Source organism: Lipotes vexillifer, unplaced genomic scaffold (genome assembly GCF_000442215.2).
Source record: "Lipotes vexillifer unplaced genomic scaffold, Lipotes_vexillifer_v1.1 scaffold263, whole genome shotgun sequence".
Lineage (NCBI taxonomy): Eukaryota > Metazoa > Chordata > Mammalia > Artiodactyla > Lipotidae > Lipotes > Lipotes vexillifer.
In genome coordinates, this window is record NW_006796752.1 from 2,186,770 (window position 1) to 2,204,326 (window position 17,557).

General features: G+C 34.9%; 1 protein-coding gene across 1 annotated transcript in view; it reads left to right on the forward strand.

The window, feature by feature from the left end:
* The window catches only part of ATP11B (ATPase phospholipid transporting 11B (putative)), a 124,238-nt gene extending 113,495 nt beyond the window's left edge, over positions 1-10,743 (forward strand). The window contains exons 29-30 of the mRNA XM_007468922.1: positions 2,837-2,970; positions 7,144-10,743. Of these exons, the coding sequence (XP_007468984.1) occupies positions 2,837-2,970; positions 7,144-7,225 (216 nt within the window). The 3' untranslated portion in view covers positions 7,226-10,743. The remainder of the gene's footprint in view (positions 1-2,836; positions 2,971-7,143) is intronic.
* Positions 10,744-17,557: the final 6,814 nt, after the last annotated feature.

The following is a 17,557-nucleotide window of genomic DNA, read 5'->3' on the forward strand; positions in this document are numbered from 1 at the left end:
AATTGCCATAAAATTGTCTAATCTCTTACTCTCACGGACCAGACTCACTTGTATCTCATGAGCTAGTAACAGTGATTTCAGACCAACAGTGATCCATAGATCACACTTTGAGTCACACTGGTGTTTTTGCAAGGGGGTGGGAGTAACAACTACTCTCTCTACACTTAGGCTAAACATGCACTAAATGCACATCATACTTTTCTGCCCACACAGTTACTCATTCTCTCTGCTTAGCCTGGAATGCTGTTACTCTCCCATCTCCAGCTATTGAAATCCCATCCAGTCTTCAGTATGCCATCTTTTTCATCAAATCTCTCATGCTCTCCCAGTAATACCAACAGCAACAGCTGGGTTTGAGCTTTCCTTCCTCTTTTTCAATATTGTACTCTGCTTCGTACCATAATAATAAGAAGGCAGTATAACAGCATGGTAAAGAGGTTTGGGCCCTGGAATCAAACCAAGACTCAAGCCCCAGCTGGGTGAGCATGAACATATTTTTAACTTCTCTGTTTCCTCATCTGTAAAATGTGTATGAGTCTGGTGCCTGTCCGAAAAGGGGGTTATAAATGAGATAATCCATGAGAAGCATCTTACATACTAACTGGCACATACATAGTAAGCATTCCATTAATATAACTGCCATTATTACTTGTTCCTGGCTTATCTCCCACCCTTTTCTTTATCCTTTACTCAACAGATTGAAGGCAGGGTTGCTGTCCCCTTTAGGAACCAGCACAGTGCCTTGCTCAATGAAGTATAAGTTGAAGTTAAGTGCTTCTGTCGTTTAAATGATTCAAACAAGATTTGGAATAGAATCTAGAGAGAAAGAGATGGTACTGATAGTTGGAGAGGTGGAGGAGGTTTCATAGAGATGATGGTATTTAAACTGAACTTGGTGTTAGGGGTCAGCAGTCTGCCCCCAGCTGGTGACAGGCCCTGACACATACCCACAGGCAGGGAGCACTGCCTGGTTGGCTGTGTAGAGACTGTACAGGAGCATTTAGAAGTAGAGCAGCAAAGGCAGCCTGAGATCAGGTTACAAAGGGCCCTACAGGCCTCTTTGAGGTGTAGTACTTTATCCTTGAGCATGTGGGAGCTCTGAAGTCCTGCTTCCTACAGAGGATGGCTTTGAGATGGAGGAAGCTGGAGCCCAGTGACCCAAGGAGGAAACTGGGAAACTGGTGAAATCCTTTTACCTAAACCAGCATTTCCTAAGATCTTCCACTGAATATTAATGTTCCTCCTGGTGTTGATTAATGTTCCATTTGGGGAGGGGAGGAAGGGGAGTTTACTGAAGAAAACAAATTTGAGAATTGCACCATGTCTAGCTCTCTCCCTGGAGACTGACCGCACAACCTGACTTACTGACAGTCCTTTACTCACAAAGTCTGTTTAGACATTCCTTGAACTAGTGTTTCTCAAATTTAATTGGCCACAGAACTTTTTTCGTGCAATGTCTGTAAATATCTGATAATACACAGTTTAAGAAATAGTATCTTAAACAGTCCTAAACCCAAGGGTATTATAATGAAGGAATAAGTAAAATTTGGCTATTTCTCAGTGCTTAGCAGATCCTAGGACATTGATGCAATCAGTTCATTGCCTAACAGGAACCAAGTTGTCTCGCACTGCTTGGTATTTGGCAGGATTATTCTGAGCAGGGATTTTGCAGGACCTCACCAGTTGCTTAGGTTCGGAATGCCAGGTCATTTACGTTTCATCATGTTTGTGTCCTCTGTCCATTGTGAGTGTCTCCACAAGTGTTCCCTGTTGCCATGCCTACACTCGACACTTGGTGATTCCCAACCTTTGTGAATTGCAGCACTCTAATGAATCTATTTTTGTTGTTTTCCTTCCTCTACACTTTTGAAAGATTTGTTATGCAATATGTTATATATGTAAAGGAAAATGAGTTAAAAATAAGTTTAAAATGATAACCCTTGAGAAATTTAGGTGTACCCTTGACTGTGTCAAAACCAGGGTTGGGAGTCATTGGGCTATGTGGTCATATGATTTTTTACCCCTTATTTTAACAGGATTGAAATTATTAGTACTGTGGCTTTAAGTTTTTCTTGCCAGGTTTTTTATCCCTCAATCAATATAAACCTTGCAAGCTTACAGAAACTAATTCAGCTTTAAATCTAAATAGTACTATTTAGTTACTTCTTTATTTTAATAATGTATCATCAGTTAATTTTTTAAAAGCAAGATGAACTTATTATGGGCATGGTTAGCACTTAATAGTTGCTTAGCAATTTAAGGCAGATGATGCTTTTTTCAAGAATTATTTATGATGTGCATATATATATCTATATGGTGTTTAGAACCTGGCACTACATAAGGTGTTTGCTACTGTTGTTGTTGTTATTGTTGAAGATTGGGATTTGGTCCTGCCTGGTTATTTCCCAGTCTTCAAAATAATTTAAACTCTATTTTTTCTCAATTACTAGATATTTTTAATTGAAGCTGCAGGAGCATTTCACCTAAACAAAAGCTCAAAGAAGAATGAGAATTCATTAAATCTCTGAGTGGTTGATGTAAATAAATCATTTTAATCATAATATATTAAGATATGAAAATGCAAAATCTTTGCAGATTTATATAGTATCCAGGTACTTGTTTTATATAATGATTTTACTCAGCCTCTAATTTAGGACACAGTGCCTTTTAAATATTTTTGTATGATTACTCAATTAAAGCTCTCCATACATTTCCATATTATAGAAAACATGTATATATTACTTTTGGTTTTAAAGTGCTTGTTGCAGTTTTTTTAATGGTTTTTGGAATTTCAAATCTATAAATAACTAATATTTTTCTCCTTCAACTCCTTCAGCTTACTGAAACAAATTCAAGTATCAAGTGCTTGGACTCCATGTGCTGTTTCTCAGAAGGAGAAACAGCGTGCGCATCTGTTGGAAGAATGCTGGAACGAGTAATAGGAAGATGTAGTCCGTCCCATGTCAGCAGGTGTGAAATTTCTCTAAGTAGCCTTTGCTGCAGATGAGTATCCTATAAACTGGAACAGGATGAACCTGCATCTCTAGATACCTAATAAATGAGCCCCTGGTTTTACCAACTGAAGCAGGAAGTATGCTGTTTATTAGCACTCTTTGATGGTATTTCACTTTGTGGCTTTAGGGTGTAGGGGGTTCTTTCACTAACAAAGGAACAGAAAGCACCTTTGAAGAGACTTTTCATCTAATGAACAAAAAATCTTGCTTTACAGTCTTTCTCAAATGTGGTGAATAGGAGTGTGTATCTGGTACTCGTTTTATTTTTATAACTTTCTTTTTTTATTATACCTAAAGTATTTCCTGTATTTGTTTTGCTTGTATGTTTGCTTTTTGTATTTACAAAATAATCTACACATAATAGTAAAGTCAAAAGATTTTGTCTTTCTTATTCTTCATGTATATTGTCTAGTCACTCATTTGAGACTTTGAGGTATTTATAAACATAAAAGGCTGAAATTCTGCTCTCCTACACCTTTTTATGTGTGTAATGAGGTTTTAAAATAAGTTGTGATTTTTAAGTTTTTACTCAGTATTTATGGTCTAGTTAAAAGTTTGTAAGTTAGAACAGGCTCTTTAAATTATGGTTTAGAAGAATTTTAGTGTTTTTGTCTCCTCCCAAGTGTTTCTTGAATTAGATTTGCTCTTTTGGATCATAACAAAAATACCATTTTTTGGTATATACCACTTAAATTATTTAAAAGTGAAATTGATTCAATTCTTTATACATTTCCCCAAGAGACATGTTATTATTTAGGGAATAGTAAGGAATAGAAATAATTTTTTCCACACTTTGGTATTCTTTAGGTGAATGATATCAAAGTCTCAAAGTCAGAGCAGCAGTGCACTAGTGTTCATGAAGGGTTATGGATGGGCAAGAATGGATGGTGATTTCCATTGTCCACAGCGTGCCACATGAATAGTATCACTTTCTACATGTGCCACGCCTGGGAAAAGGTTGGAAAGACCCCAGGAGCAGGGAATAAAGGGCAGAGGAGGCACTACCCTTATCTGTTGATAAAAGAATTTTTAATATTTGGTTGGCTTTATGTTTTAAAAATGATGAGTATGACATCATTCTTGTATCACAATTTAGGGAACTTTTACTGGTGAACTTGTTAGTTCCCACTTTGCCTTTAGTTGTGACCATTTCTTTATGGTACAGTTGCATTTATAAAGAGCATTCTTATGTTAATAACAATGTCTGTGGTTTCAGTCCCCATTTGTTGATTATAATGTGATCAAAAATATTTCCATAATGCTGTGATATTATTTTGTAGGTATTTTATTCCACATGTAAGAATTACTATGAGCACCTAAATTTATTGGGACTTGTATGTTATGACTTACACAATTGTATTATGAAATGCATTATAAGAAAGTAGTTCTGTCATGTACCCAGGCCAACAAGTGTCCCAAAGGAAGTTCCAGAAAGACCTAATGTATAATATAAGACAGCTTTACTGCACAGAACTAAGGTGGGAATTAGACTAAGAGACTACTCTAGAACTTGTATAGAATTTTTAGAACATCTTTTTCAACACGAAATTCTCTTTAAAGACAATATACATCTTCACTAACTACTAAAAAAAAGACTAGAATTAATTTTAAATGATCCCAGAATATTTTTCTGCTTTATATATATTCCCATTTTCTGGATATCAACTATTTAGGTGATGCACCCCATTATTCTTTACATAACCATTTTTATGCTGCATTATCCCTTTTGAACCTGCCCAAGGAATTATGGGATTTATTTCTGCATGTTCTGTTGAAGGTGTCTCTTCTTATCTGTACTTCTTTCCCCTTAAAATTGTATCTCACTTTTTTCTTTTTTAAGAGTTTTTTTTCCTAATAAAATGTTTAACAGTAATGAATATCTTATTTGACAGACTATAAATACCTTTCCAATTTTGTCCAGCATCTCAGGTTATGCTGTCGGTTACTACTGTCATTATCTCCCTGTTTTCTTCAAATGAATAATCTAAAAAGTCTTTTGAGATTTGTTCTATTTTTTTTTTTAGTGGATAAAATTATACAATATTCAAAACTACTTGGTGCTTTTCTAAGGGCTATATGAATATTGCCATGGATCCATTAACATTATATTTAAACTTTGAAAAGTCATTTGTTTTTGTTTTTTACTTGTAATTGTTTTAGTGAAATATATTTGGCATTCTGTTTTGCTTTTGGAATAGCGTCTATTCTACATTTCTCTCATGTCTAATTTAAAAGGTAGGGCAAGACTGATACCTCTATTTACAAGATGTAAAATCCTTTGGATATTTGTTCCATTAACATTAATTAAACATAAGAGGTAATGGTCATCTCTTGAGAAATACAATTAGTGCTTTCATGTGACAGATTTCTTTACTAATAAAGTTTTACCATCCAGGCACAAAAATTCTACTTACATTTTACTAATTGATGTTGTCAAAGGAATATGCCATATTGCAAGCTCTGTTTCAAAGATAGCATCATGGTGCTATATAAAGGATATGCCATGTTGTACTCTAAAGGGCTGTACTTCAGCAATAAATGCTTTTCTGTATGTAATTTACCAACAGTTACTTTATCCTAATCAAAACTGTCTTTTAAGTAGAAAGGAGTTAATAGTTAATATGTAGTTCAGGTGTTTAATGTTCTGTCAAATATGATATTTAACAATATGAATGCACATGTGTGCTTTGAAAAGATCAAAAATGAAGGAAACCTTACCTAATAAGATTCTTCTGTGTAAGCAATGGTTGGAAAAGAGGAAAAACTAAAATATTGGCAGTTTGGGAGTATTGTTTATAGTTACGTTTTGTCATGTGTGTCTGAGCATACTTTTTCTTGCATAAATACTTACTCTAAGAAATGTTCATAGTCTTACCCCATTCATTTATTTTACAAATACTGAGTACCTACTATAGCACAGTTCTAGGTGCTAGAGAGACCGTAGTGAGCAAGCCCTTCTTAAACGAAGGTAGATGCTGTTTAAGTTTTCTGGAAACTAGTAAAATTAGAGAACCTGTAAACCACTGGTATGGTTGTTGCTTGTTTGTCTTCCTCTTTACCAACTTTGTAAAGTTTCTAGGTTCCAATCTTCATTGTGACTGTGCTCACTTAATCGGTTTAAAATTGAACTACATACAAACTTTAGTCTCTAGGAAACAGCAGATTTTTTATAAAAGTGAATTTGGGCCATTTTAAGTGCTAATCTCTTTCTCTGACTTCTCTATTTAAGGAAAGTGGGAACCCTGGAAAAAGTTACATAAAATGTATTTATTAAGTGCTTTTAGTCTTCTAAGAAAAGCCACCTTTAACTTGGTAATCCTAATACTGTCCTTGAAATAGTTTAGGCCATTTTAAGCATGGCAGGCTATTTTTAGTCTTAAGTTATTTTAGCTGAAATTGGTACAGCTGCAAATAAAGTATTATATAATGAATTGCTTATGGCCTTATCATTCAGACAGACAGTAGTTAACTTTTTCCAGACCAGCAGAGGATCATTTGTTCTTAGTTAAGTGAAAACCCTAGTGACTTCTAGCTGTCTTTGATACCTATTGAGTCAAAACATTTACTTCGTTCAAGGTGTCTTTGATACCTATTGAATTAAAACATTTACTTTGTTAAAGCTAATTAATGCTAAAAACTTTAGAATAGAATTTATACCTGAAAAGAAATAATAATATAATATGAACATACTACTGTTTCATTCCAAAGCTTTTGGTAAGTGGGATTTTTGTTTGTTTGCTTTCGTGATGTCAATACAGCCTAGTTGCTTTTCAGTAAAACCAAATATGCATACCTCTTAATAACAAACTTGTTTCTTATTGAATTAAGATTTTAAGAGTGTCTCATGCTTTGCTACCTATAGAAATTGTTTTAATGCTAATGACTTTTGGCTAATATTTTTATATGATGACTAGAGCATTATTTTTCCCAAGTTTTTGTATAATATAAATAGAATGTTTGGTCCTTCAATGCTAGTAAGAAGAACTTATCTTTAGCATTTAAAAATGCATCAATCAGTGCTTATTTTAATCCTCAAACTGCATTTTGGTCCTAAGTTTTAGAGTAAAATTTTTTCTCAATTGAAACATAGGTCCTGGTGAGCCAAACTTTTCTCTTATTGTTACTTTAGATCATGGAGTGCATCGGATCCTTTCTATACCAACGACAGGAGCATCTTGACTCTCTCCACAATGGACTCGTCTACTTGTTAAAGGGGCAGTAGTACTTTGTGGGAGCCATTTCAACTCCTTTCCTAAAATTCAGTGTGATCATCCTGGTAATGGCCACACTACCTCTGCGGAATTACTTTCTGAAATCTCTGGAGTAGTTCATACCCACTCAGAGTTATAATGGCAAACAAACAAAAAGCATTGCCATGCACCCCTGTCAGCCGCCCTCTTAATTTAAATCTGAACATGTTAAAATTTATGAATAAAGAGACATTTTTCATCTCTTTATCTGGGTTGTCCCCGTGTGCCTACGGGACTCCCAGTGGCATTTCAGCCTTCTGCTAAGGCCACTAAATATTTTAACATCAAGGTAGAAAAGGGAGCTAATTCCTAGTTAATTGTATTTTTTAGTATGGCTTGGTTATTGAGTCTTCTGTTTAAATCTGCCTCTATAAATTATGCTGAAAAGTTTGCCTTGAAAACTCTATTTTTTTATTAGAGTTATATTTGAAACTTTTCATGGGAAAAGTTAATGTGAATAGTAAGGAATTTGGTCCCTCAGTGACCCATGTTTGTTCATTCATTAGTGCTTTCTAAGTTCACAGAGCAAATTAGGAGAATGCATTTCCAACCATTATTTACTGCAGTATGGGTAGTAAATATATACCAGTACCAAAACTTCTCTAAATGTACTGTAACACAACCAGTTAAGTTAGCCATATACATGCAAAGGGTATATCATATCTTACCTATAAATCAGGAATCAAGTCCATTCACCAAATTTCAAATTGATGTTTACTATTTTTGTGACAATGTAAAGAACCTATAGTGGGTAAATTAGACACCATTAGCATATTATTATTTAATGTGTTTATCATTGGATTTTTCGCATGCTTTAATCTGGTTAATATATTTAAATTTGCTTTTTTGTCTATCTGAAGGCTCTGTGTATAGTATTTTACGACACTGTTGTAAATTCAACTATAATCAATAAAAAACCAGTTTGAAAACTATTTAAATATTGCAAATACTTTTAATTATACAAATCAAAATATTAGGATAATTAAATCAATAAAATGAGAAGAGCCTCTTTCAGTAACTAGCTCAGAATTGCTCTTGCTTTTCAGTAAGCTAGCTTTTAGAATAAAGAATTTCAGGTGAGAATCCTGTTATTTTTAGGTTAGTATATGTTATCTAACTTACAGCAGACTACTACAGTGAAGTGAAATCTGCCCAGTGTCCCATTATAAGGTGTGGCTATAGAATGTAAATGAAGCAAAGTTTAAAATGCTAAATTATATGGGGTAATGGCTGCATTAAATTTAAATGCTAAAAATAATTAATCAGGTGTGTATTACTGCTGTTAACTCACTGCAGTTCAGTACTTGATTTTCATCCTGAGTTTATCATGTAGATCCAGTGTTGTCTTTTGTTTTGATAAAAAGTAATGTTTTAAAACTTGGAAATGATTATTAAAGAACTGTTACTCATCTCTAAGCATATTATTGTGTACATATACATTCAAAATTGTATGGAAATGGTTAAGTAAGGTGTTGCCAAAATTTTCCCTGGAGAATATGATAATTCCTTTCTGTAGGTTTATTGCACAACCCTCCACCCCTTTCCCATTTCATGAATATAAGACTTCTGGAATTGGGCTGGTAGGGGAAGAATGGTAGAATTAAGACTTTACCTTTGTTCACTGGCAAACTGTTTTCTTGCTAATATAACATTTGTCTCTTTCAATAATGCAAGGATACTAGGTTATGAATTTCAGCCTAAATATTAATTTTCATAAATAGCCCTTTTTTAACTTAGATTGAGTTTAGGAAGACAGTTGTCCTGCAAATACAGTAAAGGGATAATAAAATGTACAGTGTGTACCCTTACCAGCTCATGTTCCAGAAGAGGAAATATTGCAGAAAATATTCAGTAGAGTATTAGTGGAGAATAATACAGAATTTGCTTTTTCTTAGAATGTCTTATAAAATGTTCATATAACAAAATGACGTTCAGTAGCCCTGCATTACATCTACCGTACAGTGTTTATTTGCCATCAGTTTAACTGACTACTAACACTAGGGAAGGACTGCAAAGCCATCAAGCAGTCTCGGACCAACTACAGCAAGGCATGAGGTCAGCTAGCCTATATGGTGCTCAAGGTGTGATTGGTGCAATTTTCTGCGTTCAGTATTTGAAGTTATGTAGGAATTTTATATCTGAAAAAAGTTAATAGCATCCGCTGACATGCTTCTCCTAGTCTGTTGTTCAAAACCTACTCCATTTAAAGGAAGATTATCTTGTAAGAGAGGGGTTTTCTTCTGTTTATTTAAGAAAATAACTGTTGTCTACAAACTTGCAGTAGTTTTCTAGTGCTAAATTTTCATATTGTAAAACTATTACTGCATAATGAGTAATCAGAAATTTTCTCCCTTGCATACTTCTTTAAAATTCTTTGGAAAGTATGATGTTGATAATTAACTTACTCTTATCTGCCAAAACCAGGGTACGATGCTACATGTGTTACTGCTAGTTAGTGGTCTCAAATCTATTTGCCTCACTTGCTTGCTTTTGCCTAGCCTGAAGCCTGTAGCCCTGAAGATAGCAGCAAGCACCAAGTCAGTTTCCAAAATTGCCTTTCAGCTGCTTTAGGTGACTCAGCACCCTGCCTCAGCTTTAGCAAGCATTAGGCTCACCCCAGAAGGAGTAGAATGTGGGCCAGGAGAACTATAGCTACCCAGCCTTTCTGTGAGGTTGAGAAGAAAAAAGGGGAGAATTTAGTTTGAATTTCTCTTAACTAGCCTCCTCCTTGGGTCTTAATCTCCCTGAGGTCCAAAGGCTTCCCAGACCTGATCCAAACTCTGGCACTGTCCTGAGTAGGAGGTTAAACAGAGGCAAATCATCCAGTTAGGGAATACCTTACTCAGACCAGGGTCGTTTCTACTGCATTAAGATTGTGAAATTGGGCTTCTGTGGTAAGCTTCAGACTCCTATCTGATGGGCAGGAGTCATGGCCACTAAAAAATTTATAATTAATACCAAAACTTTTTAACATATGCTGCTCTGAAAATTTATTGGGGACTGGGCAGAAAGGGAAAATCATCCATGTTTATGTTTTTCCTGTAAATATCAATTTGGAGTATGATACAAGCAGGCATTAATAAAACTAACACACCAAAGAGTTATGTAAAACATGTTTTATTAATTTTGGTCCCCCTTTAGAGACATTTTTATTTCTATCCTGATGAGTCATCTATTTTCATAAAAATAGAACATTATTAAAGTGCTGTTTATGTGAGATAACCTGAATGATATTCCTGCAAAAAATAGATCATAACTAATGATATGTTTGTAATAATGGTGACTTAGATTTTTATGAATAATTAGTTGGAAATACTGTCACAACACTCAGTTTAAAATTTTGGACCTCAGACACTGTGGCTGTCTAATATCTAAATTATCTGCATTGTCAGTAAATGTAGTATACCTATTGTACAGCTCTCAGTAATTTTTTAAAGTTTATGAAATTATATTTATCAAATAAAAATTTTCCTTTGTAAGTAAAAGTCTTTTTCCATTATTTAAATGCATTTTAAGCCTCTCTGCTCATCACAACCAGCACTGCCAAGTTTTGGGGGGGTTTTTTAGCTAAATTTTTACTACATTTTCCCTCCATTAGAGTACAGAAATTCCATTATGCCTTTCACTAACTGCAGTTTTCAAAAATCCAGATCTTTTGTTACCCAAGTTTTATAGCTTATCGGTACAGTTCCTGAAAAGCTGTCTGATTCAAATGCACCAACTGTAAAGGCCAATACACTTCAACTAGAAAATGTATCATTCATGAAAAACCAGCCAGTGTAAATTTGGAAATGCCTTAGTTTAATAAAAAATATGTGCTTTCTGGGACTTCCTTGGCGGTCCAGTGGTTAAGACTCCATGCTTCCAATTCAGGGTTCAATCCCTGATCGGGGAACTAAGATCCCACATGTTGCGTGGCACGGCCAAAAAATTTAAAAATTAAAGTTTTTAAAAATAAAAATGTGCTTTAAAATATAACATTTAAAATATATATAACATTTATTTCTAAAATCTTCTAACCTCCTAATGATGTTCAGTCATTGTTTTTAATGCTTCTTCAGTTGCCACGTAATTATTTCATCTACGTTTATTAAAAAGGTAAGCTGTTGTTTTTGCGTGTTAGTATTTGCAAAGGGTGACAATGTATATAATATATGTATTTTTATTTCTGAAATGAAACAAGAACATGATCCTGGACAAGTCAGTTTATCTCGGCATCTGTGTTTATTTTTAAAGGAGTTGAGGGTTTGGACTATCTTCAGGGTACTTTGGTCTTTAACTTTTATTGTACAACATAATGAATCATGTTCCTTTTTTATATATAAATTTACCTTTGGCTGTGTTGGGTCTTCATTGCTGCGCACAGGCTTTCTCTAGTTGCAGTGAGCAGGGGCTACTCTTCGTTGCGGTGCGCGGGCTTCTAATTGCGGTGGCTTCTCTTTGTTGCGGAGCACAGGCTCTAGGCACACAGGCTTCAGTAGTTGTGGCACGCGGGCTCCGAGTTGTGGCTCACAGGCTCTAGAGTGCAGGCTCAGTAGTTGTGGCTCATGGGCTTAGTTGCTTTGCAGCATGTGGGATCTTCCCGGACCAGGGCTGAAACCCATGTCCCTGCGTTGGCAGGCAGATTCTTAACCACTGCGCCACCAGGGAAGTCCCTGAATCATGTTCTTAATGAATAAGAAATTTAGGTCAAGAAAGTAAAATTTTATGAGCAGCATTTCACTAGAAAATTTAGTGAATTCGAAAACAATTCAAGTTTTATTTTGAAGAGTAACTGACTCAAAGAACAAAGCTGTTGTAAATTGAGGTGAGTTCACATGTCTGTGTGAACAGCTGTTTTTGGAAGTGGCAGATCTGATAAAAATCTGATGTCAGATTTGTGTCTGTGTGTGTGTGTGTGTGTGTGTGTGTGTGTGGCCGTGTTAGGTCTTCCTTGCTGCATGCAGGCTTTCTCCAGTTGCAGCGAGCAGGGGCTACTCTTCGTTGCGGTGCACAGGCTTCTCATTGCAGTGGCTTCTCGTTGCGGAGCACGGGCTCTAGGCATGCGGGTTCAGTAGTTGTGGCATGCAGACTCAGTAGTTGTGGCGCATGGGCTTAGTTGCTCTGCGTCATGTGGGATCTTCCTGGACCAGGGATTGAACCCGTGTCCCCAGCCCTGGCAGGCAGATTCTTAACCACTGCACCACGAGAGAAGCCCTGATGTCAGATTTTTAATACTAATTTTTAAGGTAAAAGGGTCTGTATTCAAGTAAAATCTGTAGACAGTGAAGTGCATAGATTTTACGATTACGTTCTATTTCTTTTGACATTGTATACATCTGTGTGATCCTAATCCAAGTCCAGATAGAGAACTTTTCTATCATCTCAGAAGGTGTCCAGGAAATTTATTTCTCTCCCTTTCTGTCCTTGGCAACCATTTTTTTCTGTTATCTATTGTCATAGATCAGTTTCACCTGTTCTTGAATTTCATATAAATGGAATTATACATGTTCACTTTTGCATCTGACTTTGTTCACAATGTCTGTGAGGTTCATACATGTTGTTGCATATATCCATAGTTTGGAGGTTTTTTTCCTACTCAGTAGTGTTCCTTTTCATGAACATCCCACAATTTATCCTTTCTCTGGTTTATGGACATTTGAGTTATTTACAGTTTGGGGTGATTACAAATAAAGTTATTATGAACATTCTTCGTGGACGTGTTTTCATTTCTCTTATTAAACAATGAGTAGAATTGCTGGGCCATAAGGTAGGTTTATGTTTAATTTTATGAGAAGCTGCCAAAAGTTTTCCCAAGTGACTGTAGGTGCCATTTTATGTGCATTTGTGTACAATAATGAGAGTTCCAGTTGTTTTATTATATCTCATGATTTTAATTTGCAAAACAAATGATGTTTAACTCCTTTTTATATGTTTACTGACAATTTATCTCTTTTTTCTGAAATGTGTATTGAAGGCTCTGGCCATTTTTTTTCATTAGGTTGCTTGTCTCATTACAGAATGGTTGGAATCCTTTTCATAAGGATGTTAGTAAGTTCTTTGTCAGATGTATGTATTACTAGCATTTTCCCCTAGCCTGTGCTCTGCCTGTATATTTTCTTACTGGTGACTTTGGGGAGCAGGAGTGTTTTATTTTGATGAAGTCCATTTTTTTTTCCTTTATGGTTACGTGTTTTTTTGTGTCTTATCTAAAATATTCTTGTCAACCCCAAGTTCATGAAGATAATTTCCTATGTTTTCTTCTGAAAGCAGCCTCTTACATTTAAGTCCATGATCCATCTCAAATTCATTTATGCGTAAGATGTGAGGCAAGGATTGAGGATCTTCCTTCCTCCCAACCCCCATAAGAGTATCTATTTGGTTTAGCTCCATTTGTTGAAAATGTTCTCTGTCTCCATTGAATTCATTTGGTGAATTCATTAATTCATAAAATTAGCTGACTGGGGAATTCCCTGGCAGTCCAGTGATCAGGGCTCCATGCTCCCACTGCAGGGGGCATTGATTTGATCCCTGGTTAGGGAACTAAGATCCCACAAGCCACGCAGTGTGGCCAAAAAATTTATAAAGTAAAGTTAACTGTATAAATGTGGGTCTATTTCTGGACTCTCCAATTCTGTTCATTTATCCTTATACCAGTAGCACACTGTCTTAATTACTATAGCTTTATGCCTAGCTTTGAGATCAGGTAGTTTAAGCCCTTCAACTCTGTTGTCAAGATTGTTTTGTCTATCCTAGGTTCTTTGCGTTTCCATATAAATTTTGGAATCAGCTGATCAATTTATTTTTTAAAAATCCTGATATTTTGATTTGGATTGCTCTTAATTTATATATCAATTTTAAAAGCACTGACGTCTTAATATTGACTCTAATCCATGAACATGGTATATCTCTCCATTTATCTTAGGTCTTTTCTCAAGAAGGTTTTGTAGTCTTCAGTATAGACATCTGGCAAATCTTTGTTAAACTCTTAAAATGTTTAAGGTTTTTGGTGCTGTGGTAAATAGAATTGTTTCTTAATTTATCTTGCAATTACTCATTACTGTTATACATAAATGCAATTAATTTTTGTGCTTTTTACTTTGTAACTTAACAACCTTGCTAAATTCATTCAATTTTTCTATTTTTTTTAACTTTTGTGTAGAATGCTTTTGATTTTGATGTAAACAGTTGTCATCTGAGGATTCCGTTTTTTCAATTTTCATGCCTTTTGTCTCTTGTTATTGCATTATTGTACTGGCTAGAACTTCCTGTACAATGTTAAGTAGACATGGTGAGAACCATGAGGTGTTAAGTTTTGAAAATGTTTTTTCTCCATTTTTCAAGGTGAGCATATGGTTTTGTATGTTTTAGCTTGGCACTATGGTGAACTATTTTGGTTGATTTTCAAATGTTAAACCAACTTTATATCCCTGAAATAAATTTCACTGGGGTATGATGTGTTTGTTATCCATTTATATATTGCTGTTTGATATGCTAATATTGTGTTAAAGGCCTTTGTATCCATGCTTATGAAGGATATAGATCTGTGATTTCATTTTCTTATACCATCTCTGTCAGGTTTTGGTATTAGGGTTATGCTGGCCTCACAAAACAATTTGGGAAGTGTTCCCTCCTCCCCTTTTTTGGAAGAGTTTATGAGGTTATTATTTTTTCTTTTAATGTTTTGACGAATGCATGTCATCTGGACCTAGTTAGAGGGGTTTGGGGGGTGTTTTTTTTGCAGGGGGGGAATATTGTGGATCACAAATTCAATTTCTGAAACAGACACAGGATTATTCACATTTTCTGTTTCTTTTATGAAATTTGGTAAGTTGTATCTTTTAAGGAATTTGTCCATTTCATGTAATTTCCAATATTTTTGACATAAAGTCCAGAATATTCTTTGATTATCCTTATAGTGACTATAGGATGTGTATTGTTTTTGCTTATTGGTAGCTTTTTTTCTAGACTTTTTACCTGACCAATCTTGCTAGGGGTTTAATCAAGTCTATTAATATTTTCAAAGAATCAACTTTTGGCTTTGTTAATTTTACCCATTTATTTTTATTGCCCTATGCTCTCATCTGTATTATTCCTTTCTATTTTGATTTTGTTTTCTAACATTTATTCATTTATTTATTTGGCTGCACTGGGCCTTAGTTGCAGCACGCAGGATCTTTGCAGCGTGTGGGATCTTTAGTTGCAGCATGCAGGATCTAACCAGGGATTGAACCCATGCTCCCTGTATTGGGAGCAGGGATTCTTAACTGCTGGACCACCAGGGAAGTCCCTCTATTTTGGTTTTAATTTGCCCTTCTTTTATGACTTTTTTGAAGCTTAGATAAATTGATTTTTAACCCTTTTTACTAAAGACATTAAAACTACACATTTCCCTTCATGTACTGCTTTAGGTGATTCCCACAGATTTTATCTTTTCATTGTTATTCAAATCAGAATATTTTCTTATTTCCTTTATGATTTCTTTTTTGACCCTTGGATTATTTAGAGGTGTTTTGACTTCTAAATATTTGGGGGATATATTTTTTTTCCCTTCCAGTCCCTTCACTTTTTTATTAATAGTGTTAGTCAGGATTTCCAGTACTGTGTTAAACATTTGTGGTGATAAGGATGTCCTAATCTTGTTTCTTATCTTAAAGGGAATGCATCTAAGGTTTACCCATTTAGTGTGATATATACTGTAGCGTTTGAGTATACATAGCTTTTCCCTCATTAAGAATATTTCCTTCTATTCCTAGTTTACTAACAATTATAGATAGGTGTTGAACTTTGCAAAATGATTGTTCTGGTTCAACTAAAGTTATCATGAAATGTTTTACTCCATTGTTTTATTAATATAGAGAAGTATATTGATGGATTTTTCTGATATTGAACAATCCTTGCATTACTGGCAGAAATCCTGCTTGTTCATGATATGTTATTTTTAGTGCTCTGTTGGATTCATTTAACTATTGCTTTATTTAGGATTTTGAATCTGCATATATAAACAAAATGGGCCTATAATTTTCCTTTTTATTCTCTTGGTTTGGGTTTTTTGTTTGTTTGTTTCTGGTTTTTGAGTCAGTATTACACTAATCTCAAGGAATGAGCTGGGAAGACCTCCCACTTCCCCTGTTTTCTGGTTTCTGGAACAACTTGCATAAAATAGAATTAGCTATTTTGAAAGTTTGGTAGAATTTCATAGAATAAAAACATTTGGACGTGAGGTTTTTTCAGAGGACAGGTCCTTGACTACTATCTCTAATATACTTTTTACAGTTTATGAATCTATTCAAGTTATTCCTTTATATTTTATATGTTTCTAGGAGTTTATCCATTTTATTTAAATATTTAAATTTAGTTCATAAGACTTTCATCTCCATATGTCTGAAATAATTTCTCCTCTCTATCTTTCCACACTTTTGTTTTTTTAATCGAGGTATAATTGACAGATAACATTACTTTCAGGTATACAACATAATGATATTTGTATATATCGTGAAATGGTTAATAGGCCTAGTTAACATCCCTCACCATAGTTACAAAATTTTTTCTTGTGATGAGAACTTTTAAGATCTCTCAGCACTTTCAAATTTGCAGTACAGTATTAACTGTAGTCACCATACTGTACATTACATCCTCATGACTTACTTATTCTGTAACTGGAAGTTTGTACCTTTGACCCCCTTCACCTATTTCACCCAACCCTAAGCCCCCACCTGTAGCAGCCACTAATCTGTTCTCTAATTCATGAGCTCAGTTGTTTTTGTTTTTTAGATTCTACATATAAGTTGGCTCATACGGTATTTGTCTTTCTCTATCAGATTTATTTCACTTAGCATAATGCCCTCAAAGTCCATCTATGTTGTCCCAAATGGCAGGATTTCCATTTTTTTATGGCTGAATATTCCTTCATGTATGTATGTACATTTTCTTTATCCATTTCTTTGTTGTTGGACACTTAGGTTGTTTCCATATCTTAGTTATTATAAATAATGCGTCAGTGAACATGGGTGTGCACATATCTTTTCGAGTTAATGTTTTTTCTTTTCTTTGGATAAATCTCCAGAAGTAGAATCACTGGGTCATAGGTAGAACTTCTATACCGTTTTCCATAGTAGCTACACCAATTTACATTCCTGCCAACAGTGTAGAAGGGTTTCTTTTCTCCACATCCTCACCAATACTTATTTCTTTTTTTGATAGTAGCCTTTCTAACAGGTGTGATGTGACATTGTGGTTTTGATTTGCATTTTCCTGATGATGAGTGATGTTGAGCACCTTTTCATGTACAATTTGTATGGCTTCTTTGGGAAA